General features: G+C 45.8%; 4 protein-coding genes across 9 annotated transcripts in view; 2 read left to right on the top strand and 2 right to left on the bottom strand.

Annotated features, from left to right (window-relative positions):
* Nucleotides 1–2,412, bottom strand: part of ZWILCH (zwilch kinetochore protein) — a gene marked incomplete at its 5' end in the record, with an annotated part of 38,766 nt that extends 36,354 nt beyond the window's left edge. Inside the window, one exon of the mRNA XM_082649127.1 lies at nucleotides 2,360–2,412. Within this exon, the coding sequence (XP_082505253.1) occupies nucleotides 2,360–2,412 (53 nt within the window). The remainder of the gene's footprint in view (nucleotides 1–2,359) is intronic.
* A 489-nt stretch (nucleotides 2,413–2,901) lies between these two features.
* On the top strand, nucleotides 2,902–7,801 carry RPL4 (ribosomal protein L4). The gene is made up of 10 exons (XM_082649599.1): nucleotides 2,902–2,961; nucleotides 4,351–4,522; nucleotides 4,713–4,819; nucleotides 5,184–5,322; nucleotides 5,789–5,913; nucleotides 6,188–6,317; nucleotides 6,574–6,730; nucleotides 7,018–7,101; nucleotides 7,211–7,331; nucleotides 7,415–7,801. Exons 1-10 carry the CDS (start codon nucleotides 2,959–2,961, stop codon nucleotides 7,706–7,708), a joined length of 1,332 nt encoding a protein of 443 aa, XP_082505725.1. The 5' UTR covers nucleotides 2,902–2,958; the 3' UTR covers nucleotides 7,709–7,801.
* A 1,153-nt stretch (nucleotides 7,802–8,954) lies between these two features.
* Nucleotides 8,955–14,993, top strand: SNAPC5 (small nuclear RNA activating complex polypeptide 5). 5 transcript variants are annotated; one of them, XM_082681334.1, is made up of 4 exons: nucleotides 8,955–9,094; nucleotides 10,378–10,467; nucleotides 11,235–11,380; nucleotides 14,868–14,993. In XM_082681334.1, exons 1-3 carry the CDS (start codon nucleotides 9,005–9,007, stop codon nucleotides 11,361–11,363), a joined length of 309 nt encoding a protein of 102 aa, XP_082537460.1. In that variant the 5' UTR covers nucleotides 8,955–9,004; the 3' UTR covers nucleotides 11,364–11,380; nucleotides 14,868–14,993. The 5 variants fall into 5 exon arrangements, with proteins under 5 accessions (XP_082537460.1, XP_082537462.1, XP_082537461.1 ...); XM_082681336.1 differs by lacking the exon at nucleotides 11,235–11,380 and having other exon boundaries at nucleotides 14,868–14,988; XM_082681335.1 differs by lacking the exon at nucleotides 14,868–14,993 and having other exon boundaries at nucleotides 11,238–13,272.
* Nucleotides 14,938–25,830, bottom strand: part of MAP2K1 (mitogen-activated protein kinase kinase 1) — a 78,354-nt gene continuing 67,461 nt past the window's right edge. For both annotated transcript variants that reach the window (XM_082681307.1, XM_082681308.1), the window contains exons 6-11: nucleotides 22,770–22,894; nucleotides 19,886–20,087; nucleotides 18,566–18,630; nucleotides 16,178–16,239; nucleotides 15,728–15,773; nucleotides 14,938–15,076 (exon numbers count right to left, since the gene is read on the bottom strand). In XM_082681307.1, coding sequence (XP_082537433.1) covers nucleotides 14,963–15,076; nucleotides 15,728–15,773; nucleotides 16,178–16,239; nucleotides 18,566–18,630; nucleotides 19,886–20,087; nucleotides 22,770–22,894 — 614 coding nt within the window. In that variant the 3' untranslated portion in view covers nucleotides 14,938–14,962. The remainder of the gene's footprint in view (nucleotides 15,077–15,727; nucleotides 15,774–16,177; nucleotides 16,240–18,565; nucleotides 18,631–19,885; nucleotides 20,088–22,769; nucleotides 22,895–25,830) is intronic.

Below are 25,830 nucleotides of genomic sequence, written 5' to 3'. Positions count from 1 at the left end.
GATGTTATTCAATCAATCATTCAAGAATCATGTCACTAGTATGTGTATTATGGGCAGGCACTCTGTGGACAAAAAAGTTGCCTGCCATTCTGGTAAACACCGAACGCTGCCCACCATAAAACCATCAGCCACGGCAGCCACCCTGGTGCACCCTGAGGGGAATTCAGGATGCAGAAAAACGGGATACTGGCCCTAGACAGTTAAGATGCGTATCAAAGGAATAATTTCAATGAGTCCAGACTCTTACATCTTCCCATACATGGAAAAGCACTAAAATCATTAACTTGAGATGTCTGTTCTTGTGATTAGTAGTAAACTTTTGATGTTCAACTACTTTTTTGTTTTGTTTTGCTTTGTTTTTGTTGGTTTATTCCCCCAGCAAAAACTCCTATATATTCTGACAACTCCCTTACCTCTTTGGATCAGTTCTTCAGAGCTATCTGAGAAGCTGATTCCCAGGCTATAGTCCTCAGTAAGGTCCCCAAATAACATAACTTTTGGGTTTTGGTGTTTTTTTTGTCAACAATTCTTTTTTTTTTTTCCACACACACACACACAAACACACACACAGACACACACACACGCTGTATTTTATTTTTACAAGAGATAAATAGACTGACACCAAGCACTGTAAATGGATGACCACAGCAAAAGCAACCATGATTGCAATTACCAAACACGAAGCACATACTATGTCATAATATTTAGTCAACAATTCTTACTAAATGTCCAAGATATAAAACAAATGCATAGCCTCTGGTTCATAGTCTTGACTGTAGTCCAACTAGCAAACCAACAATTGCAATACAGGGTGATGAGTCCCAACAGAGGGGAGTGTGGGGTACTGTTGTGGCACAAAGGAAGAGGTTTTGCTAGAGGGCTTGAACTGTATGCTGAAAGCCAAGAGGAGCTCACTACAAGATTTTAAATGAGAAAGATCTCCCTGACCTCCTGATGTGGAGGCTATAAACTTGGAGGCCAGGAAAATAGCTGTGAATAACTTGTAGTACTTCAAAAAAGTGATGATGGTGAACAAAAGCAGTAGGGATGGAGGGAGAACAAGGGCACATGGTGACTGACTAGATGGGACAGGGGTGGGTGGCAGTGTAAAAGAGAACCAAGTTACAGTCTTGGACTTGTAACTCTTAACTCATAGACAGAATTCAGGAGACTGTCAGGTTGTGGGGAATAGATGAATTCAGTTTCACAGACGTTGAGTTTGAGGTCTCATTTGGAAATTTCCAGTAGGCAGGTAGCTACAAAGGCAGTATGAGGGATACAGGTGGAAAGAAAAACTAACACCTATGAAATAATTAGAAAATGCAAAAGGTCTAAATAAAGTTGTATCAACAAGGGACTGGTTAAATAAACATAAAATAGCCATACAATGAAATATTATATAGCGGTTAAAAACAATGAGACGTATAGGCTCTCATACTGAAAGCTATCCAAGACATTGTTTAAGAAAAAAAAGAAAGAAAAAGCTAGTGATCTTTCTATAATGTTGAAAAACCTGACTAGCATTACCACTTTTGTAGGCAGGAAATAAAAGCAATGAAGACAAATAATGAAAAAGTATGTCATTTAGAAAAGAAGGGGATAGATTACAACAGTTATCAAAGTGTCAGGCCCGCAGCATCTGTTTCACCTGAAACTGGTTACAAAAGGGAACTTCTTTAGCCCCACCCCAGACCTACTAAATGAGAAACCCTGGAAGGGGGCCCAGCAATATGTTTTGGCAACCTGCCAGGTGATAGTGCTTCATGCTCAAATTTGAGAACTACTGGATTCGATTTTTATGTTGGATACAGAACTGGATGGAATCCCCTTTAGTACTAGTGTTCACTATATGAATAAAACGAAGTCTTAAGAGCACTGTGAAACAAAGGTGCTTTAAAGAGCCGACACACCATCACGTTATCATTATAACTGTTGCTCATATAACTATCTTGAATAGACTATAACAACACGTTTCACGCCAGCCAAGCTTTAAACAGGTGAAGGATGTCAACATCTAGTTTTCTCTATCCTGGTAGGTGCCCCTAACATATCACAAGTTGTGTGCATTGTAAGAGTGAATAATGTGCCTCTTGGAAAACTTGGCACCTTCCACCTCGGGTGACAATGTACACATGTTTTCTCCTAAACGAGACTACAAGCAGCAGGGCCTACAGCGCCAACCCCACACTGGAGCAGGTAACCGGCGTCTCCTCAGCTCCCGGGAAAGCGGACTTCGTCTACAACATTCGCGCCGCTGGACACTGGCAAGGCGCTAATCCCCAAGGCTGTGGAAAGAGGGATACCCCGAGGGAGAAGTGCTGTCCTCACAGCCAAGACAAAAGCAGGGGCTACTACTCACTGAAGGAGATGAGCGTAAAACTCCTCAGCAGCTCGGTTGGTTCGCGCCCACATCCCGCCCCAGTTTGACTGCAGATCCGAAACCGCCAAACTGAAATGCGCGCCAGACGCTGACTTCCGGGGTTATGACCCCCCCGCCGGGACTACTTTTACCACCACCACCCCCTCAACAGGTCCCGTTTGTCCACAAGGTTAAACTTTTATAGCATACAGCTGTTTTTCCTGTCCCAATAGTTTTCCATTCCCGTAAGAAAAAGTTAAAATAAGTTGTAACGGTTGAGGGGGAAAAGACACTCGTCTCGCGAGAGTTGGCCTCGCCCCCATATGGATTACTCCGCGAAAAGGAGTCCCTTGTTTCTAAGTGCTCTTTTTGGCTTTGGAAGTCAATAGATACCGTAATTTGACATATATGAAGAAATAATACGCTATTTTTATTTTTGTAGAGTGGTATAGATATATTTTGTGTCCCTGTATTGGTTTTGAGACGGGGCAGGGTGGGGGACGAGTTGAAGGTTACATACAGAGTGGGAGTGCTAAGCACTTCCTTTTCCTGTGGGAGCCGCCGGGTTGAGGGGAGCGTGGCCTTCTCCTCTCCCCGCCATGGTGAGTGAAAGTTCTCTCCGTTGGACCTTTCTCTGCTCTTGGGGCCTGGCAGGAATGGGCTTGGAGGTTCAGGGCATAAAACCTTCATGAGGGGAAGCGAGGAGAAGGAGATGGGGACCAAAGGGCTGGGATCTGTGGCTGGGATCTGGGAAGTGAGGCTCTCCGGCAGCCATCTTAGAGGCAACGTGTGCGAGCCGGCGCAGGGCGCGTTTGGAAGCGACACAGGAGGACCCCCCAGATCGTTCTCGGGCGCAGAAGGACCTTTGGAATTCTGGCTTCCCTTGGATCTTGAAAGAATGGGTTCTACTGAAGACTTGGAAATTTGCAGGGCCTAAGACTGAGTCTGGGTGGGAGTCAGTTTGGGGTCTTGTATCTCCGTGCCCGGCTTAGTAAGGAATACTTCGTCTCTTGAGAGATTTCGTTAAAGAAAAAACTTGTATTTCCACTTTTTTCCTGAATTATTGTGTGTTCATCTTAAGAATTGCCTCTGAAAGCATTCTGGTCCTCTTGCTTTAAAATTTAATTGTTGTGTATGTACTGCATAAATAACGTCTGTATATGTGCCTTGTGGAGTTGAGTGAACAAAATAGGGAAAAAGCACTATTCTTATGAAGCTTCGATCGTAATTGAGCTGGTCAAAATGCATCGTAATGTTCGATGGTAGTAAGTGCTGTAGACATAGGAAGTTGGAGAGAAAGCAGTAATTGGGCTTTATAAACAGTGATCAGAGAAACCTGAAGGAGGTGAGGAAGGGTATCTTTAGGTAGGAGACTGGTTACATCTGAGGCAGCTCAGGAATGGCCGTGAGTGTAGGCCTGAACATCTGGAAGAGTATGGAAAGCGAGGTTGAGCAGGTTGTGTACATCCTGCTTGGGATGTTTTCCTTTGAGGTGGTAAGTGTTTGGAGAAGATTGAGCAAGAAGTAACAGGGCTGTTGTTTTTACTAGTAATTTTTGGAACCTGTGTTTGGAATGGGATGAAGGGGGCAAGGATGGATGTTTGGAGGAGTGGAGCCCTGGTAGATTTGCTGACATTTGGGATGAAAGAGTTTGGATGATGGCATTAAATTGCATTTTCAAACCTTACAGTATGGTTTTGATTATTTTGCTTTCTAAGGCCTCATTTAAAAGTTTAATTATAAAGCGTTCTCTTTGAAAATGATGAAAATTCTGTGGCAGAACTTGAGAATCATGTGTCCTTCAAGTATTTACTGATGTTAATAGACCTGATGGTGTGTTGGTAACTTAGCCTTTGTTTTTGGTTTAAGTTTTATCTACCTCATCAAACTCTAGTCTCTTCTGGAACTGAACCGTTAATGCTTTTGTTGGCACGTGAGAAGAGTGCCTCTGACATTGCTTGTCAATATAAATATTTTTTTTGTTTTCCCAGGCGTGTGCTCGTCCACTGATATCAGTGTACTCTGAAAAGGGGGAGTCATCTGGCAAAAATGTCACTTTGCCTGCTGTGTTCAAGGCTCCCATTCGACCAGATATTGTGAACTTTGTTCACACCAACTTGCGCAAAAACAACAGACAGCCCTATGCTGTCAGTGAGTTAGCAGGTATGGATTTAGATCTTTCCTGGGTTGACTTTTTAAGAGGTACTTAACAGCAGTGATGAAATTTCACTCCATTGGTCCGTGTTTCTGAACCACATGATTTTCCTGGATGTTCTGATGCTGTTTGCTACCGTGCATGTAGTCAGAATGGTGTGGTTGGGTAGCTAAAACTTGGGTTTCTTCACAATTTCAGGTCATCAAACCAGTGCTGAGTCTTGGGGTACTGGCAGAGCTGTGGCTCGAATTCCCAGGGTTCGAGGTGGCGGCACTCACCGTTCTGGCCAGGGTGCTTTTGGAAATGTATCCTTCGTTTAACCACCTAGACTAGTCAGCTGTGGCGTTTAAAAGGCTGGACTTGTCTTTTTCTTGTTAGTAGTTGCAAAATAATTTATGCTGAAGATGCTAGTGTCCAGATTAAACATTTCTCTAGACAGATTTGAAATCTGGAAGATTTTTCCCTCATAATTTTTAAAGCCAACAGGTTTGACAGTAGGAGGTTTTGCTTGCAGTGATGTCGTAATTTGCGCCTTACTCTGTTCTCAGCGACAGTTGCCTGCTGTCAGTAAGCTGGTTCAGAAGGGTGACGAACATTCTTACTGAGCAAGGCATAACCTGTTTTTAATTCCTAAAATTTGAGAAATGTGATTCTTAACTGGGAAAACAGATGTGTCGTGGGGGCCGCATGTTTGCACCAACCAAGACCTGGCGACGTTGGCACCGCAGAGTGAATACAACGCAGAAGCGATATGCCATCTGCTCTGCGTTGGCTGCCTCGGCTTTACCAGCGCTGGTCATGTCTAAAGGTTTGTGATATTTTATATTCTAGGAGTCGTATAAAATACCCCTTTTTTCCTCTACCTGACCCTTTTCATTGGTGTTAACAGCCTGTGTACATTCACCTCATCCTAGAGTGTCTGGCTAAATTTCCGTCTGCTAAATACTAGTTATGATCATTTCAGTCTTAATCATCAGTGAATACTGTGTATCCAGCTCAGTCATCAGTGAATACTATGTAACTGGGAGAACTAATTCAAATAAAGTGATGTCGTATATTGTTAGAAAACTTTTCCATCTTGTCATGTTGCTTCCTCTTTTTATTTAACTGTCAAAATGATGAGATTCCACTTCATTGGTCCGTGTTTCTGAAACACATGATATTTGTGGAAATTCTGATTTGGCAAATTGTATACACCATTTTTATTTTGTGGGTTCGATTCAGTTTTTCAAAGGGTGCAGGGTAACCAGGTCACTGTTAATTGGCTTTGTCAGGTCATCGTATAGAGGAAGTTCCTGAACTTCCTTTGGTGGTTGAAGATAAAGTTGAAGGCTACAAGAAGACCAAGGAGGCTGTTTTGCTCCTGAAGAAACTTAAGGCTTGGAATGATATCAAAAAGGTAGATTTTGTGGTCCTTCACACAAATTTGTTGCCAGATTTTAAATTTCAAAAGATTACTGAAGGGGACAGTATAACTAAACCGCAGTGGATGTGAGAGCAAGGACTCTGGAACCAAATTACTTGAGTTTGAAACCTGAAATCATTGCTGTGTTAAATTTAGGCAAGTCATTTTTGCCTCTAGTTTGATCATCTGTAAAATGAAGTTTTTTAAACTATGAAGATCTATTGCAGGGATCATATCTCAGTCAAAATACCAAACCTCACTTTGTTAGGTCTACGCCTCGCAGCGAATGAGAGCTGGCAAAGGCAAAATGAGAAACCGTCGCCGTATCCAGCGCAGGGGACCCTGCATCATTTATAATGAGGACAATGGTATCATCAAGGCCTTCAGAAACATCCCTGGTAAATCTTGTACTGCTTACATGTTTTAATTACCCATGCTATGCAAGCTTACTCAGCTTTTATTATGATGAGATTCCACTTTATGGTCTTTGTTTCTGAAACTTCATGATTTTGTGGAAGTTCTGATTCTTGGCTGAATGAGTGAGCCATTGATGGTTGAAATTCATGATTAAAATACTTCTTGGGTGCTATAAAGATGATTTGTGTTTCTTCTGTTGAAATACAGGCTCCCTAATTCTTGTTTTCCCTTTAAAAGGAATTACTCTGCTTAATGTAAGCAAACTGAACATTTTGAAACTTGCTCCTGGTGGGCACGTGGGACGTTTCTGCATTTGGACTGAAAGTGCTTTCCGCAAGTTAGATGAGCTGTATGGCACTTGGCGTAAATCTGCCTCCCTCAAGAGTAACTACAAGTGAGTGTAATTCATATATTGAACATGGTGTTTATGCTGTGGATAGTGTTCAAAATTGGTTTGCATATTTTCTAAACGGATTGTGTTGCCATTTCCTCCTTGTAAACAGATGCAATATGTGGAAATGGTGAGATTCTGAGAAGTGATAGTATAGTGGAAATTCTGATTGTATTCTGTTGAGCTTAAATGATTAAAAGTAATCTTTTGTTGAGGTTCATGTTCTTTAGTCAGTTACATGAGAAATAGGAGTTGAGCCTCTATAGTCAGCGTTTTCTGTTTTCATTTAGCCTCCCCATGCACAAGATGCTCAATACAGACCTTAGCAGAATCTTGAAAAGCCCAGAGATCCAAAGAGCCCTCCGAGCACCACGGTAAAGTTGTGATATTCACTGTAATTCTTGCCTAGCCTCACACTATTGGGTATTTCAGAAATATGGGTAATGTAAATAAACTATAAATATAGTCTCTACCTTTTTATAGCAAGAAGATTCATCGCAGAGTCTTGAAGAAGAATCCACTGAAAAACCTGAGAATCATGTTGAAGCTAAACCCATATGCAAAGACCATGCGCCGGAACACCATTCTTCGCCAGGCCAGGAACGTAAGCAATAATTTGGGTTTTGCTAATATATGTTGAGTTTTTAGAAAGATTTGATTCTTAGATTTTCTTCTAATTTGTTGCAGCACAAAATCCGGATGGATAGGGTAGCAGCAGCACTAGAAGCCAAATCAGATGAGAAGGGGATTCCAGGCAAGAAGCCTGTGATGGGAAAGAAGGGAAAGGAGGCCATTTGCGTTAAGAAGCTGAAGAAGCCGAAGAAGCCAAAGAAGCCTTTGGTGGGAAAAAAGGCTGCAGTGACCAAGAAACCAGCAGCTAAAAAGAAGCCTGCTAAAAAGAAGCCCGCAGAAAAGAAGCCTGCAGAAAAGAAGCCCACAGAAAAGAAACCCACCACAGAGGAAAAGAAGGCTGCTGCATAAAGTTAAATTTGTTTATTTGGTGAAGGTCAAATCATTTTGGACAGCTAATTTTGAATAAAGACCTTATGATCAAAGAGGCAGTGAGAAACATGACTTGGATGTGTTGTGTGAATCTTGGTTAGAATTTTTTTTACTGACACTTTGTTCTTCATAATTCAAGCCTTTTAAGTCTGGTATAAAATGGAGCCTTGGATTTAGTATAAAATCCATGAAGTTGAATGAGAAGTGGGATGTTCCATAAATCCAGATATAAAATCCACTTTGTAAGTAACAATGTTTTGAGAAACAGATGGTTAAAAGACTTATCCCAGAAATACACAGAAACTCTTTAGCTCCCCTCTCCCATAAGAAAAACACCTTGGAAAATGGGTGAAGTTCGGTAAAGATCTGACATTTTCAGTAACCACAAGAGGGCAGAATCAGAATACATTTTTTAAAGTATAGCAGTAAGAAACTGATGCTTCCTTCAGAGGTGTTATAACCTGGTGTTAGAATACAGTTGATGGAGGGAATGCTTGCCACCTTTTTGATATTTGGACCCTTGGTATGAAAAGTGCTAGGAGCTTTTTTCACAACCATTTGTGCGTTTTTAGTAGGCATGAATATGTTGACCGAGCATGCTAGTGCAGAGAATGTACCCAAACGTTCGTCCTTCCCTACTTTGTCATGTCAGGGTCTTGTTTTGCATCTGGCTTTGTTCCCGTTGGCAGTCTATCCTTGCATTCATAGATCAAGAAATCCCAGTTCCTTAGCGTGAAAAAACACTGTCCAATTTGTTGAAACACCGCTCTGTCTTACGCGCTTTAATTTGCGCAGGCCTCCTGGGAAACCCCTTTCATGTGACTGGGAATCCTCGCCTGCCTGGACCTTCACAGGGCTCCTGTACCATGCACATACTTTGGCAGTAGTCCCTGCCTTCAAACGCGGCTGCAGGTTTGCGGGAGCGAAAGCAGCCGCCTGACGCAACACCAGTGGAAGGGTGCTAACAGTGCTGTTCAGCTGAAGCACCTGACACATGCTATCTGACCATTTTTATCTCTAGGTCCTTTACAGCTCCAACGCATTTCGCCTTAGGAATCATCATTGGAGTCTAGGTTTTTGGTTTAAAACCCCCACTTCGTCCGTGGGCCGAGCTCGTCCGCGGAGGAGCGGCTACCCCAGCCGCCAGCAGGAAGCGGCCGCCCCGCCCCAAAGTGCCGCCAGCCCCGCCCGACCCGCTCTTCCGTTTCCGGTAGCGCGGCGCGGAGGTGGCGTCATCTGCGAGTAGCCGGCCGGCCGCCAGCGCGAAGTCGCGCGATGTTGAGCCGGCTTCAGGAGCTGCGCAAGGAGGAGGAGACGCTGCTCCGGTTGAAAGCGGCCTTGCACGACCAGCTGAACCGGCTCAAGGTGACGCTGCGCCCCCCACTCCGCTCCTCCCTTCCGTCCCCTCGGCGCCCCGGGCCGCCCGGCTCTCCGCGGAGCCCAGGCGTCTGCGGCGCCCGCCTGCTGCCGCCGGTTAGCCCTTACTCACCCGGCCTTCGCGGCTGGACCTGGTGGCTTACCGGTGCCTGGGGGGCTGGATTTGAGATTGTGGGTCCACCCCTCTAAGAATCTTGATCACGCAGGTCTGGGCTGAGACTCAGCCATCAGTTTGGCTGGTACACCCTCCCCCACACCGGACCCCTGCAGCCCCGGAAACGCGGACGGCCGCGCCACGCGCTGAGGAAGGGAGACCTCCCGCAGGCTCGCTTAGGCTGCCCCTGCCCCCCATCGGCCTCCCCTCCCGAGCCCCTATTCTCTTTACTACCTAGTATGGTCGCTCGATACAGCTCTAGTCTCGCAAAGCCGACCGGCTGGCGGATGCGCCCACTCTGCGAAGGAAAACGGTGAGGCCCTGCGAGAAGAGACCAGCCACAAAGTAGTTCCCGGTAGCTCTTACCCCCGGAGCTGTTACCGACTCCACGGCCTTCACGAGGAGTTGAGATTGACACCCATCAGCGGCAGTTCCCAGGCCTCTGCGGAAGTCACCCCTTTCAGCCTCAGTGACACGCTCCTGCTAATTCCTGTTCGGCACTTCCAGGCTCTCTAAATCCAAGTGAGATGAGGGTTATGAAGGCTGTTTGTAAACTGAGTGGTATTGTCCACTTGCGACCTGTGAAAACAGTGCGCTTTCCCTTAGGGTACATGTAATGGCCTGCACTTCTTTATGTTCTCACATCGCCGCAGTGCCTGTACCAGTGCCTAACGTGAGCGTGCTGACGATGGCCGCGGCCAGAGCCTAGATTCCTTTGTGCTCCGGGGAACGCTCCCATTTTCCAGTCTTCCTGCCTTCGATTTCTCATTACGGAGTAGACAAGCTTCAGGTGTGTGGAATCAGAAGACACCTGGCTTTATTTAGCGCATGCTTGTGTTTTCTCCCCTGGGCTGCTAGGTCTGGGGGAGTGGAAGCCTCGGCTCAGCTGGACCACCTGTTCACCCTAGGAGAAAGGGGCTGGAAGCTTTCTGTGCTGTTTCCTTAAGAGGTGGGGAAAGCTCGAGGAGCCCACCCTTCCCTCTGGAGCTTCACAGAGCTTACACTGTTTTCACTTCCTCTCATGATGCCTACAGCTTACAGCGTGCTCAGTGCATCTCACCTACATCAGTAGCCCAATGACATAGTAAGGAAAGTGTCCTTGACTCTTCTTTTCCAGGTTGAAGAACTGGCTCTCCAGTCAATGATTAGTTCTGGGAGAGAAGATGAGATGCTGTCTTCTCAACCTGCGCCTGAACAGTCACATGATGTAAGCTTAATCAAGTGTGGGCCTGGGGAGTCCATTCTGCTCTTACGCTGCTTAGCCATCAAAAATTGTAAATTACGTTATCAAGCCCAAAGGACTCTGGGAAGTGGTGTTAAGAACTTTCCAGTTTAATAAACTGGATTGTCTGTATTACTGTTTTAAACAGGGAACATCTACCAGCTAGCTACACTGTGGTTGACTGTACTTTTATATTGCCTCGACCTTCCTATTCATCCACTTTCTCTAGTCACTCCAGTGAACCAGGGAGAGTGTGAAGATCTTTGCAGGAAGATGTCAAAACTCTTGCTGTTCTGTGAATAAGCAAGCTTGGGATTTAAAAATAGAGTGTAGCTTCAGCTACAAAGCCTAGTGCTAAAAAATGAGTTCTTGCCCTCATCATATCCTCCTCTCACCAAATGCCCTCAGGAAAATCATCTTCTAAATATACCATATTTGAACAGTTCTCCCAGATGTGTGTTAAGCATGTAAAACTATTGGAAAGCAGCACATCTAAGCCAGCATAATTCTTATGTAAAAACCATGTTTGTATATCAGGTAATATTCTATCAAATCTAGGGCATTTACTCTGCTCCCATTTTGGCAATGGGGGTTGGGGGGTCAGGGTAGAATTTGGAGAAATAGGAAACTGGCTACAGTTCTTAGTGATAAATATTGCAGATGAATACGCAATTGAGATTTTATTTGAAAACACTAATTTGTTTTGAGGCCAGTGTTCTTCTTACTAATCCATAATGTGTCCTTGACTAAAGCAGATGTTGGTGCATGTAGACAATGAAGCATCAATCAACCAGACCGCACTGGAGTTGAGCACAAGGAGCCATGTGCCAGAAGAGGAGGAGGAGGAGGAGGAGGAGGAGGAGGAAGAATCAGATTCCTGAAGGGGAGAAGAGCCAGGGTTAGTCACAGGAGTTAAGTTCTAAGCCGCAGGAACTTTCTCTCTTCAAAGAATTCTTGCCATGGGCCCTGTAGCCTCCTTTAAAAGGAAGCAAGAACTTCAGGAGGATGTGTAGTTGTAGAAATGGTTCCATCAATAACTCAAGTTTCAGAGTGCTTTAACCAAAATTAGTGACATACAGAAAAGCTGAGATGCAGTGTTTCAATATTGAGCAATATGGGTGGTGCTGTGTTTATATTCTGGTCAGATTCAGTAATTGTGTTCAAAACCAAAAACTTCCTCTGAAATGCTACTGAGAAGGTCTGGCATTTGCAAAAAGGGCAGAGTTTAAATACAAGCCAGCCTTTACAATCAACAAGGCCTCTTTTAAGAAAACCAATTATAAACACTGTTTGCATGCCATTGAACCCTTGTGAGCAGAGCAAGGCCACAGTGTGGGAGAGAAAGATGACAAAGAGGAGGACAGAGGGCCACTTGAGAGCACAAGCTGTTGCCACCTCTCAGTGACGTCGTAAAACGGCCTACTAACATGCTTTGTATGGCTGTTACCACATCTAGGTTGAGACATCACTATGGTAAAATGTGCTTAGAAATAAAGATAAATAGTCGTCATGCAGCTTGCTGCTTTCCAGACAGAAACAGAAAAGGGTCAGTTCCCCTGGGGCGAACAATATAGTAGGATGGTTGAAAACCCATTTCTGGACTTAGGGAATGTGCCGTTGAAGGATCACTGGGCTTGGGAGGTTGGATTTTGTAATAAAGAGATGACAGTTACAGAGTAAGAGTTGTTAAACTTCGTATTTGAAGTTGAGACTCATTTCTGCATACTGTCCCTTTTCCACTGAATGTACAGACAAGTAGTTGCTTAATTTTATGAAAGTAATTGGCCCTGCCCAGAAAAGCCAAACAAAACACAAACAACCTCCTCAAGCACAGCTCCTTACAAAACTGTTCCAGAAGAGAGCACTGACATATTTGTTAATATTTCATTAAAGTTATTTTGAGCTACTCTTACAGGAAGTAGCCAGAAGTTTAAATGAGCATGTTTCTTGGAAAACACAGTGTGAAAATTATTTTGCAACAAAAAGCATCAAGGTACACATCTTGGGGACTAACTTAAAACATGAGCATGGGTTTTTAAGAGCTAGAAAAGTTGGGTATGAATTCTAGCTTGACCACCAACTGGTTGCTTGCTTTTCACCTTTGCAGCTCACTTTCCCATCTGTAAAATGAGAGTACTCGTATCTGCTCTAGCAGTTTTACAGGTCCTTGTGAGACACTCACAGGCATCCTTTAAAAATCCAACTATTGGCAATTTCCTGGTGGTCCAGTGGTTAGGACTCCGTGCTTTCACTGCCGAGGGCCCGGGTTCAATCCCTGGTGGGGGAACTAAGATCCTGCAAGCCTTGCGGCGGCTGGGGAAAAAAATCTGACTATTATTGGCATCTCAGTAAGGAAGTTTCAGTAAGGAATTTGGCCTGAGGAACTCAAAAAACACAGCAAGAGTGATGTAGGGAACATCATTCTTGAGAATTAGATCATTCTTGGTGAAAAGTACTAGGAAGAAATCTTTTTGACTCTCAAAATGAAATACCTTTGGATGTGAATAGAGGATTTAAAACACCCCTCAAAAGAAATTGACCTTGGAAGTGTTCAGATCCAGGTTTTAGACACCAGGTTGCCCCATTCATTAGTTGGCACACTTTGAGACATTCTCAGTGGTGGTGACATCCTCTCTGTTAGGAAAAGACCCTGGGTGTGAGTAGGGTGTGGGTCTTAAACCTTGTCTGAATGTTTGTGTATTGAAAACATGTAAGTTAGGCTGTTGACCTAGAACGGATGTTAGCCTCGCAGTGAGAAGAAATAAATGACTGGCTGAGGCAGCTGTGTATATATAGCACTGACCAGTTTTTAAAATCCTGGTTGTATCTCAGGCTCTGGTAGATCTAGAGTGGAACTACCTACTCAGGAGATTTACCTAAGTTCTGTTTTTTAATTTGAAAACGAAATAGGTCTTTTATTGTTAAATATATATTTATTTTGGTTTTCTGTCACCTGCTCTCGAAGAAAATGAGGGAAGGCAGCCTCACATATAACCTAAATCTCAGAAGTTACTGTTCAAAGAAAGAAAGGTAGCCAATTGAGACACAGCTTCATTTTCTGTGGCTTCACTGCCGCCCCCCAGTCAGGACAAACCCAGGGCCAGGCACTTGTTTCCTCTCCAGGAAAGTGTCTCAGGTGTAACTGGAGAGAGAAGGGAAGCCATTGCTCAGTGGAGCATAGCAGCACGGCACAGTCCCGGGTGGAGGCTCCAGTGCCAGTCAGGCACCGGCCGCCCCCCAATCCTACCCCCACCTACTGTTTTTCCCTTGTATAAAAAGACGGAAGGAATCAGTGGCATCTTTTCACAGGTCCACAGGAAAAGTGGTTGAAAGATAAGGGTGCTTGCTGAGAAGAACTGGACAAAGTCCAAAGATTAGAATTACAGGAAGCCGCATTAGTCCAAAGCACTCAACTTGTCCTCAGTGTGGTATTTCCGCCTTCCAGCCTCCTTCCTGTCTTTGCCTTTTCCCACTCAGTAATGTGTGGCTGCTAAATGCCTTGATTTCTTATGCACTACAGATATTGAAAATCCCTCCACAAAAGCAGAAATATCTTTCACCCTTTGAATTGATAGTATATTTATTAGAATAAGAGATTAGATTTGTTAAACGTCTGGATTAAAATGGTAAAAGGATTTCCATACAGTTTTTAGGCACTATACACACTGTTGTTTACAATAGCATCAGTACTTGGATTCGGGGAAAGATAAATCTCATACATGTTAATGCCTTGATCCATTCGTAACATTCAGAGTAACTCCACCATTTTAGAAACACTAATCCAAACTTAAAGAGACATAGCACTAAATATCCCACAGGGTATATTTAAAAATAAATACAGAAATACAACCAGAAGTCTACAGATCATCACAGTAGACAGACTGGTGAAGCCCCAGCTATCATGGCAGTGAAGGGCTCTGGCTAGATTTTGATGGAAACTGCTGAATTCTACACCAAAAGCAAAAACATAATGAAATAACATGATATACTCTCTCTGATGCTCATTTTCATAGCAGCAAAGCATGCTTCACATGCACTGCCTGTGAAGGATCTTACAAGGCCCCTTCCTACTCAATTGGAAAGAAGGTAAGCCTGGCAAGAATGAAGTACCACCAAGTGTCAAAGAATCCCGAAAACACAGGCAGCCAGCCAGTCACGGTGTGGGAGAGCAGTGCAGTTTTCAGTAAGAAGGACGACCCACAGTCACCAAAGTTTCACTGTAGTTCAACATTGCACGTTTTGATCATCAGCATACACAAAAATAGCCCCAAGCACAAAGCCAGTCCACTCGGGAATAACGATAGTAATAAGAATAAAGATGAAAATATTGAAAATGACACGAGTAGAATTTTGGCACATGCTGTGTTCTTCATCCTTTGTCATAGGTAAAATGCACATCTGAACAGAGACAGGCATGGGAAGGAGGCCCAGAAGCAACATGGCATGCTGCTGGGCAGGGGACTCGGCTCTTCCCCAGTGCTTAGATGCCAGCCACGTGGGTGGGTGTGCTGGGCTGGTTAAGGCCGATGGTGGAGCAGAGCCAACCTGCAAAATCCACTTCTTCAGCATCAGATCTCTTGATAAAAGCATGAACCTGTGTGTGAGGAGATGGACAGAAAGTGTATTTAAAAACCAAGGAGGACAATTCAAGAATCCTGGGTCTGGAGGTTGTGCTACATTTGGAAGGTGCTCTGGGAGCCTGCCCTTGGCCAGTTGCAGGCCCAACCCCCTGGCTCTGCTGGTCTTACCCTTCCCCAAGCCCGCTCTCTCTCAAATGGAGACAGCAGCTCTGCCTGCAGTGCCTCGCAGCGTTGTTAAAGGAGCAAAGGAACTGATGAACTTGAAAGCGCATGTTACGCTGACCAGGCTCTACATGGCATGTGAGTTCAGACATTCAGTATCCCACTCCTCCTCCTACCACCACCACTACCATGTAGGAGACAAAGTTACTTGGTGAGGGGACTGAATCAAAGATAGTACTACAAAAAGGCCCTGTCCCCTTGCAGGGGTGGGCTGGCCCTTTTCCCTGGACTCCCGCTGGCTGCAGGGTCATCCCGGCTTTTCCATTAAACTGATAGGAGGACAGAGGAGATATGCTGGGTATCCTGCAGGCCCCTGATCAGCTGGACTACAGTGGTCAAGGCAGAGCAGGGTAAGGGCTCTGGAAGTACTGGATAGATGACTGACAGAGGAGAACAAATGAGTAAGCAGGTGGCAGTGTAAGAATCTGAAATAAATGACTTACCATGAGTTGCTTCAAATCTGCTCTCTCTGCAGGGTTTTTTATTAAGCTTAAAGGAAGAAAGAGTGTGAGAGCTCTTGCTTGGCACTGGTTCTAATTCAGATTACTTACATGTGCATGCATGCCCGTCCTCCCCACACCCCATAGGCTCTGAGGAAGAGTGCCTAAGCCTTACCCACCTTCCTGTTCTTAGCAGAGTGTCAACACCCACAGCAGGTTAATAAACGCTTGTTGAATTAAACTAAGGCCAAAAGGCAATATGCCAGTCCCTTTACAGTAAGTGCTGAGCGCAGCAGCTGTTTTGCCCACTGCTAGAGTCAGATAGGTCACCAACGTCCTAGCACTCTGGATGAAGGGCAGCAGCTGAAGGGTAAAAGGCAAAGCTGTGCTCTTCAAGATGGATGCGGAGCCTGACAAAACCAAAGTACTTTCAGAGAACAGGAGGTGACTTACCATTTATTCACAAAATCTTGAAATTCCAGACCGAATACTCCACTGGGCAATTTTGGAGGAGGCTGCAGTACATGTGAAGACATAAGAAATGCCCGGTGTCCTGCTCCACCCATCTCTCCCTTCCCCACTCCCACCTCTGGGCAGTGCTGCCCTTATCCAGTCAATGAAAGGCACGGGTGAGAGGCCAATGGCTGCTACCGGGTTACCCTGTTGGAACCATCAATCTCAAACCAGTCAGAACTGGGGCCAGGTCAGTGTTCTGAGCACTCACTTGTCTAGTGACTGAATAAATCACTGTTCCTCTCTGAGCCTCAGACGACCCTTCTGTGAAACGAGGAGGTTGGGCTTAACAATCCCCGGGGCCCTTTTTAGCTCGGAGGCTCTACCACTACATCTTGGAGTGTGGCAGGGAAACAGAACCATCAATTACCAGGAACAGCAGCTAGGGGGTGTGCAAACCACTAGGCATAGCCCAGCCCGGACAGCACCTGTAAGGCTGGCTAAATAATAAAATGTTTACCCCTCCTGAGCTCTGAAGGAGCACACAAAGGTTAAAAAAACATTAACTGGCAGAGAGCTGGGTCTGGAAGAATGTTACCTACACACTCACTGCAGGAATGAGGGTGTTTGCAGGTATCAGAGCAAGCACACTGGCAGTAGCCCTCGTCTTTCCAGGGTGTATGGTGGAGATCACACAGGGCAAGGCCCTGGGGCACCCTGCTCATGCACCACACAGCCCCCCACCCTTCTTGTGACCCGTACTGGAGTTCTGTGCAGCTTCCTTGTGAGCTGACTCCCAGACACTGCTCTGATGTGTAACCCAAGTCACCAGGTGATTGGAGACTAAAAATCAAACACTAACATTACCAGAGGAGTCCAGCCTAGTCCTCTTCCCCTGAACGCCTTATCAGAACAGCAGGTGAATAAGCCTGATCCCAGGTCATGGCCTAAAGCCCAGCTTTTGGGGCCCACGGTGCTGAGGGGGGACGAAGGGACTATTCAAGGGAGAGGCCAGGCAAGGGAGGGGCTGTGTGCCAGCAGAGTGTGAGGTGCAGGCCACCTGTCACCACTGTGCAGCCCAGCCTCCTGGGAGGTAGGATGGGGGCTAAGAGGAGAAGGTGGGAAGGAAGGAAGAGCGCTAGGGGGGACGGGCCTGAGCTGCTTTTCATCTTGGAGCCTGTTTCCTTAGCTGTATGAAAAGGATAACAAAACCAACCTGGCCCACCTGAGCAGTGCTTGGAGCACTCAGTAGGAAAATGAATGTGAAAATATCTAAGAAATCGGTGCACACTAGGTGACTGGCAACGATTTGACCTCAGCCATCCCTTCCCTTAATGTGGCTCCCACCCAGCACGACCCAGTTTAGGTCCCAGCAGGAGAGGATGGCTTTCCTAACACAAATGCAACACATTCTGCCTTCCTTGAGTCCTTAAGCAGCCTGGATCAGATCCCGAACTTGCTGTGTCCCACAGTGCTTAGCATAAAGCTGTGCAGCCAGGCAGTAAAGAGGGCTGAACTAAGCTCTCCAGTAGACTGTGAACCAGTGACAGTGATTTTTTAACTGCTGGGGTGAGCCAGGATTTTCCCCGCTGAGTTTGTAATGAACAAGGGGACCTATCTGAGCCTTTGGGGGTCTGGTTTTAGACATACTGGTGTACATATTTCACAAATAATATATCTTCTTTGTATTAAAGTTAGCCAACAGCAATCGAATCACCTGTTATTCCATCACTTCAAGATAATCACTATATCATATTACTTTCCAGGCTTTATGTGCACATACATGCGTACATAGATTTCTTTAAAGAACCAATCATGGTATACATACTATTTTATAATCTGCTTTTTTCACACAACTAATAGTGGATATTTTCCATATCTCTTTCTGCACTGTCACTTTTTATGTTCATTGCTTTATATGGAGAAAACCATATATTGCAGTTACACATGCATTTACCTTGCCTCCCCTACACAATCTAACAGTCTTTAAGACCTGAGACTGTTTTTCCATTTGTGGATCCCCATGTCACTCCTACCGCCACCCCACAGTGCTCAGCACATAGCAAGTGCACAAGAAATGCTAGGTGAAAAGAAGGAAATGCCTGGTGAACGAAGGATGAGAATGGAAATGGGCAGGGGGCGGCTCCTGAATCTGAGAGAGGAGGAGGGACTCAGAGCCGCATGAAGACGTTCCTGGGGAAGGGACTTCTGCAGCCTCTAAACCAGCCACTCAATTCCAGGATCATGATGCACAAACCAGGACACACAAATCTTGAAGCCCAGGCAGCCCACACTGTGGGAACAGTTCAGAGGTTTCCCAGACAAATCAACTGTGAGTTTTTTTCTTAGGAGGAGCAAATAAATTCCAAAAGCCATGCAGTACCTTACCTCATTGACTATGTAATCCAACAACTCAAAAATTGCCATGGGAGGTCGGCTGTCCATTCCATAAGCTACAGATTTTATAAAAAGAGAAAAGAAAACACTTCTCAGAAACAGAAGGTTATTTGCCAATATGAGGCTAGGGGTGGGCATGGACCCTAGTGACTCGAACAGAGTCGTGGACGATAGAGACAGAAGAGCCACAGATAAGGCCTGAACGCAGAGGGGACCAGCCAAAGCCATGGAGTCAGCTGACCAGGGTTGGAGTCTGGGCTCTGCCACATCCAAGCTTTGTGACCTTAGGTAAATCAGCTGACCACTGAGCCTCGTTTTGAGTTTTGTAGAGATGGGTAAAAATTATGTCCGCCTTTCTCCCCTTCCCTACACTGAAAGAGGAGCAAATGAGATAAAAACTAAATCCTTTAGAGTTATTTAGTTTTCATTTTCCCTGAACTTGGGTCTCTTCCTCTTGGCTCTCCGGGGCCACAGCCACCAGCCCCTGCAACAACCCGCCATCGGCTACCCCGCCCCCTCCTGTTTTTCCTTTCATACATGCCCTCTCCCATGTGGGCCTCATGGAGGTAAAGACCAGGTCTCCCTGGTCGGACAGGAATGTCCTAGCAGGAGCTACATCAGAAGATGATAGCTGGGCCAGGATCTTCCCATACCAGGTTTCCTTCACAGTTCAGAAAGGCAGGCAGTGCTACACAGTGCTTACCACCTCAGAGTCAGACTTGGCCACTTACAAATAAATGCATGTGGCGAGTCCAGCACTCTGTGCCTCAGTTTCCTCACATCTAAAATGGAAATTTGAGTAGTGCTCACACACGACTGCTATTAAAATTAGACAACGCCAGGCAAATCTATGGAGATGGAAAGTAGACTGGTGGTTGCCCGGGGGTCTGGGTGGGGCAGCTGGGAGTGATTGCTAATGGAGATGGTTTCTTTCTGGGATGATGGAAATGTTCTTGAATTACACAGTGGGATGGTTGTACAACATGGAGGAATATACTAAAACCCACTGAACTGTACATTTTAAAATGTGCGGTTTATGTTATGTTAATTTTATCTCAATTTTTAAAAAAAATCTACCTAAAACAAAGTCATGATTTTTAAAATTAGATAATATATAAAAAATACTAGGCGCAGTACCAGGAACACAGTGGGCACTCAACAAATGGTAGGAAGTTGTTGGTAATAATAATTTCCTACACCTGGAGACCCATGCCCCAGCCTGGCTCCAGAGACAGAGAATCAGCCCTCCAGAAACCCCTGACAGCAAAAGACCACCCACAGGCCAAGCTGGGGCCACACCAGGCCACTCACAGCTGAGGGGCCTTCCGGGAGTCCTTGGCCGGGGCGGTGTCTCAGCCGCATCTCCCTCCACCTGGCACCCAAACACCAGCTCCAGCTCCTTGGCATCTGGAGGAGGGATGGGATACCTCCCGACCGCCATCTCAACCAGAGAGAGCCCCATGCTCCAGATGTCCGACTGCACCGAGTAATGAGTCCCCTGGAGTCTTTCTGGCTGCAGGAGAGACAGACACATTTATCACCTGTGAGCTAGCTTGGCCCACGCAGAAGAGGGATGGGTGAGTCCTCATGAATACCTGGGGCTTCCTGCCCCTTTGAGGCTTGCTTGCACTGCAAGAGAGTGCAGGGCTGCCCTGCTTGGTCCCAGCCCTGGGTCCACTGATGCATTTTATCTTCTTCTGCCCCTTCCTCTCCAGAGCTCACATCCTGTTTCAGGACCTCCACTAACCTCTTTAATTTGGCTTCCCACCTGCCCCCAAATACTGTATCTACCAAATCCTACCTGGCTCCCGTGGGTCTGACCCCTAACTCCTGTCTCCCCTATAACCTGCCCTGAACTAACAGCATCCTACCCAGCTGGGCCCTGGCTAAGCTTCAGCTGTGGCTCCAGCTTTGCTCATCCTCATCACTGTCTTGCATGTGCAGGACAGCTTATCCAAAGCCCAGCATGAGAGGCTCATCTTGAGTCCTGAGTCCAAAAACATGAAGCTTCTGGAACATGGGTCATGAATGAATGGGTAGAAAGAACACTGGCCTTGAGAGTAAGGGTCATGGGTCATGAATCAGTGGGTAGAAAGAACACTGGCCTTGAGAGTAAGGAAAGCTGAGTTCTAAGACCAGCTTTGCCACTAACTCACTGTTCTTGGGCAACATCGAAGAGTAGAAAAGGCAAAGGATCTGGGTTCAAGTCCCAAGTCTGGGACTTACAAGCTAGGTGATCCTGAGCCTCAGTTTCCTGGGGCTAATGAAATGGGACTAACAACATAACAAAATGGGGCTAATGATGATAGTAACAACATAACAAAATACCTGCTCTACTAACTAGGGCACTGGAAAGGTCAAATCAAATGAAAATGTATGTTAGATGTTGCAAAATGTTATGCAAATATGAGTTGTTATTGGTGAGAATAGTCAAAGAGAAAGAAATATTATATATAGTGCTATACAAAGCATTATTTTTACTGAGCATTCATTGAAATAGTACATGTATTTCAAGAACCCTACCAAAAAAAAAAATCTTTATTCTGACCGTCGTGCACTTATTTAGACATCAAATTCATTTCACCCATAGGATTTTTCACTAACCCCAACACTGAACTATTTTGGAACTGACCATGTAACCACAAAAACCCAAACCAGTAAACCCTGGATCAATGTAAGTTCCAGGGCCTATTCATCGATTTTGAACTCGATAGATGGCAGCTGAGTAGCCCAGGGTGCTAGCTGCTCAGTTTTTAGACATTTATGGAAGAAGCTGAAGAGCTGATGGGCTTCATGCCTTTAGCCACTGGAATGGAGGGGGTGGCGATGTGGGTCAGCGCCAGGTAAGTCATGTTACCAGTGGCTGGAGCCAGTGTGGGCGGGGGACAGACAAGAAGGAATGAGGGTGTGAGCAGGACCTTCCACACAGGGCGGCCAGGAGCAGCTGCCGAATCTTACCTAAGAGGCAAGTGAGAGCCTGCAGTGCGAAGGGGGACTGACCGGCAAGGAAGCCCGGCTTTCAACGCCGGCTCTGCAAGGTGAAGTGGGCAGGTCACTTCACCTCCCCGAGTCTACGTTTCCTCGTCTCTAAAATGGGTACACTAATCTTTACTTCACGGGACAACCATATAGATCAGAGGATCACCACTCCAGGATGTGAAAGTCCTTGAAGAGTGTACAGAAAACACAACGCGCTAAGATGCCCTGAGCCCCCGTGTCGGCCCCTCCTTCCACTTCCGCGAAGGCCTCCCACTCACTCCAACTAATGCTCCTCTACTCTGCCCTGGCCAGCACTCACCCAGAGCCACATTTCCCCTTTCTGAATCGTACTCACGAGCGTGTTAGCCATTTACTCACCCATTCAGTCAACCAAACATTCACTCACTTGCCAAGAATTCCCTGAACATCTACAGCGTGCCAGGAGCCAAACCAGACCCTTGGGACAACAGAGACACCTCCGGCCCTATCCCTGTCCCCCAGGGAGCTGGTTGTATGGCGGAAGCAAAAGAACATGCCAATGTCACTCCTGGGCTCAGTGGAAGCCAGCAGGGCTAGAAGCAGGAAACACCAGGTAGGTGTTAGATGGGCAGGTAACTGGGAGACATGCAGTGAGGAGGGAGAGAAGAGGCTGGACTGGGGAGACAATTCTGAATAGACTCACAGGAGTTGGGGGTTGCTAGATGCTAAAAGGATGGGGAGCTGGGAAGAGAGGTTAAAGGCTGATGCTCAGGTTTCTACCTTGAAAAACTAAGGAAACAGTGATGCCATTTACTGCTAATGGAAATGGTGGGGCAATGTGGGGTGGGGGCATGTCTGGGCATGTCAGTCTGAGCGTCTGAAGACGATCAGGCAGAGGTCCTGAGGGTAGCTGGAGCTCAATGTCTTCAGAATGGAAGCCAAGCTCTGGGAAACATCCAAGTGCCAGTGAGAGCTGAAGCTGTGATCCTACTATCTCTTCCACTGAGTCAGGGCCCCAGGGCCCCAACCATGCTCCAAGGCCTGTGAAAGGCCAAGACCATCTCCCCATCAGACTTTGATCTCCTCTGGGAGGGGACCACAATGCCTCATCCCTCGTTCTTTCTCACCCACCCCCATCACCCAAGCACAAGGGTCTGGCTCCGTAGGGGAAGGCACCCACTTGGCTTCTATTCCTGATCAGATAAGAAGCTGGAAAAATGGAACGAAGTGCTCATACCGACATGTAGGACCTTGTGCCCACGAAGGAGTTGGCCATGGAGTCGATGAGCTGCCCGCTGACCCCAAAGTCACAGAGCTTGATCTCCCCACGGGAGTTCACTAGGATGTTGGAAGGCTTGACATCTGTAGGGAAAAGAAAACAGACAAGTAGAGAATTGACACAGGTAGGTTGGGAAGGGGAAGGTCAGCGCTCCCCAGACAGACCAGCCCTGACCACGAATGCCACGACACACCCCAGCCCCCATCACAGAGCCAGCCCTGGCTTAGGAGCACTGGACACCAAGGCCCCTTATTGCCCTTCGTTCAGGGTTCGAGGAAGGGCTGTCAGCAGAGGAATGACAAGCTGCTGTAAAAGCGGGACAAAAAGCCAGTGTTTTCCACTCTTTGAGAATCCAGACTGGGCCAGATGACCCACAGGAAGGAGTCAGTTACCATGAATAATCAAGATTTCAAGCTCTGTTGTTTCAACTGCCCCTGTTGGCAAGACACAATATCTGCCGCCGGATCATAAGGTAGGAAGACATAATAAGACCTGGATGCTTGCTGAGGCTACAGACCAAAGACTAAAGGAGGATGGGATGGAGGCAGGAACTCCTATTATTTTTTTATTTTTTTGCGGAATGTCCTATAAATATCACTTAAATCTATCTGGTCAATTGTGTCATTTAAAGCTTGTGTTTCCTTATTAATTTTCTGTCTGGATGACCTGTCCATTTGTGTAAGTGAGGTGTTAAAGTCCCCCACTATTATTGTGTTATTGTCGATTTCCTCTTTTATAGCTGTTAGCAGTTGCCTTATGTATTGAGGGGCTCCTATCTTGGGTGCATATATATTTATAATTGTTATATCTTCTTCTTGGATTGATCCCTTGATCATTATGTAGTGTTCTTCCTTGTCTCTTGTAACATTCTTTATTTTAGATTCTATTTTATCTGATACGAGTATTGCTACTCTAGCTTTCTTTTGATTTCCATTTGCATGGAATATCTTCTTCCATCCCCTCACTTTCAGTCTGTATGTGTCCCTAGGTCTGAAGTGGGTCTCTTGTAGACAGCATATATATGGGTCTTTTTTTTTTGTTTCCATTCAGCGAGCCTGTGTCTCTGCGTTGGAGCATTTAATCCATTCACATTTAAGGTAATTATCATTATGTATGTTCATGTTACCACTTTCTTAATTGTTTTGAGTTTGTTTTTGCAGGTCCTTTTATTCTCTTGTGTTTCCCACGTAGAGAAGTTCCTTTAGCATTTGCTGTAGAGATGATTTGGTGGTGCTGAATTCTCTTAGCTTTTGCTTGTCTGTAAAGCTTTTGATTTTTCTGTCGAACCTGAATGAGGTCCTTGCTGGGTAGAGTAACCTTGGCTGTAGGTTTTTCCCTTTCTTCCATTTAAATATATTGTGCCACTCCCTTCTGGCTTGTAGAGTTTCTGCTGAGAAATCAGCTGTTAACCTTATGTGAGTTCCCTTGTATGCCATTTGTCGCTTTTCCCTCGCTGCTTTCAATAATCTCTTTGTCTTAAATTTTTGTCCGTTTGATTACTATGTATCTCTGTGTGTTTCTCCTTGGGATTATCCTGTCTGGGACTCTCTGCACTTCCTGGACTTGGGTGGCTATTTCCTTTCCCATGTGAGGGAAATTTTTAACTATAATCTCTTCAAATATTTTCTCGGGTCCCCTCTCTCTCTCTTCTCCTTCTGGGACCCCTATAATGCAAATATTGGTGCGCTTAATGTTGTCCCAGATGTCTCTTAGGCTGTCTTCACTTCTCTCCTTTCCTTTTTCTTTATTCTGTTCCATGGCAGTGAATTCCACCATTCTGTCTTCCAGGTCACCCATCCATTTTTCTGACTCAGTTATTCTGCTATTGATTCCCTCCAGTGTATTTTTCTTTCCAGTCACTGCATTGTTCATCTCTGTCTGTTTGTTCTTTAATTCCCCCAGGTCCTCGCCAATCATTTCTTGCATCTTCTGGATCCCCGCCTCCATTTCTTTCCGAGGTCCCGGATCATCTTCACCATCATTATTCTGAATTCTTTCTTGGAAGGTTGCCTATCTCCACTTCATTCAGTTGTCCCTCTGGGGTTCCATCTTGTGACTTCATCCGGTACATACTCCTCCGCATTTTCTTTTTGTTTATCTTTCTGTGAATGTGGTTTTCATTCCACAGGCTGCAGGATTGTAGACCTTCTTGCCTCTTCTGTCTGCCCTCTGGTGGATGAGGCTATCCAAGAGGCCTGTGCAGGCTTCCTGATGGGAGGGGCTGGTGGTGGTTAGAGCTGTGTGTTGCTGTGGTGGCGGAACTCCTATTATCGACCTCATGCACAAAGCATGTGGGTTTTATAAATGTGTGTGCCAGGGGCTGGGAGCCAGCTTTTGATTCTCTTTCACTGAAGTCACATCCCTAACAGCCTGCTCAACTGCACCTACCTGTTAGTCAGGGAGAGTCTCTTGCTACCAAGGCCAGAGAACTAGGGAGGCCTGAAAGCCGCTCCTCAGGGTGAAGGCAGTGCCCCCAGCACCAGCCCCATTCCCCTTCCCTGCACTCGGACCAGCCCCGCGGCCCGCCCTGGCTCCCATCACCAATATTAGTCCACTGGCTCTTCCCTTTGCCAAGAGGTGAATTTCCAAATGTTTTTCTTCTACCATGTCCTCTGATTCAAACAACTGCCCCGTGAAGCAGGCAGAGCAGAGCCAAGGATTCTCACTTACTGAGACTTGGTAAAGGTCCCCAGGGCTTTGTGGACAGACATCAGCAAAGCAAACAATGAGGCCGGCTCAAGAGCAGGCCAAACCCAGGAGCAAAATCGTAAACCCTGCCAGGGAATCTTTGACGGAAGTAATACAGACACTATATAGGACATCTGGAGAACCAGAGGAAAAAAATGAAACCCCCATAATTCCAACCTACCAGAGCCACTATTAACATTTTATTATTTTCCCCTTCAATACGCATATGAATGTGTTTATTTATCCTTAAACAGATTCTAACAGATCCATTTAAGTATCTTTCCAAGCGTAAACTAAAAAAAAAAAAAATCACCCTCTCATATCCCAGTAA

This window comes from Grampus griseus (genome assembly GCF_964374135.1).
Source record: "Grampus griseus genome assembly, chromosome: 2".
NCBI classification, from domain to species: domain Eukaryota; kingdom Metazoa; phylum Chordata; class Mammalia; order Artiodactyla; family Delphinidae; genus Grampus; species Grampus griseus.
Note: the sequence above shows the minus strand (reverse complement) of the source record. Positions and strands in the feature narration are given on the sequence as shown.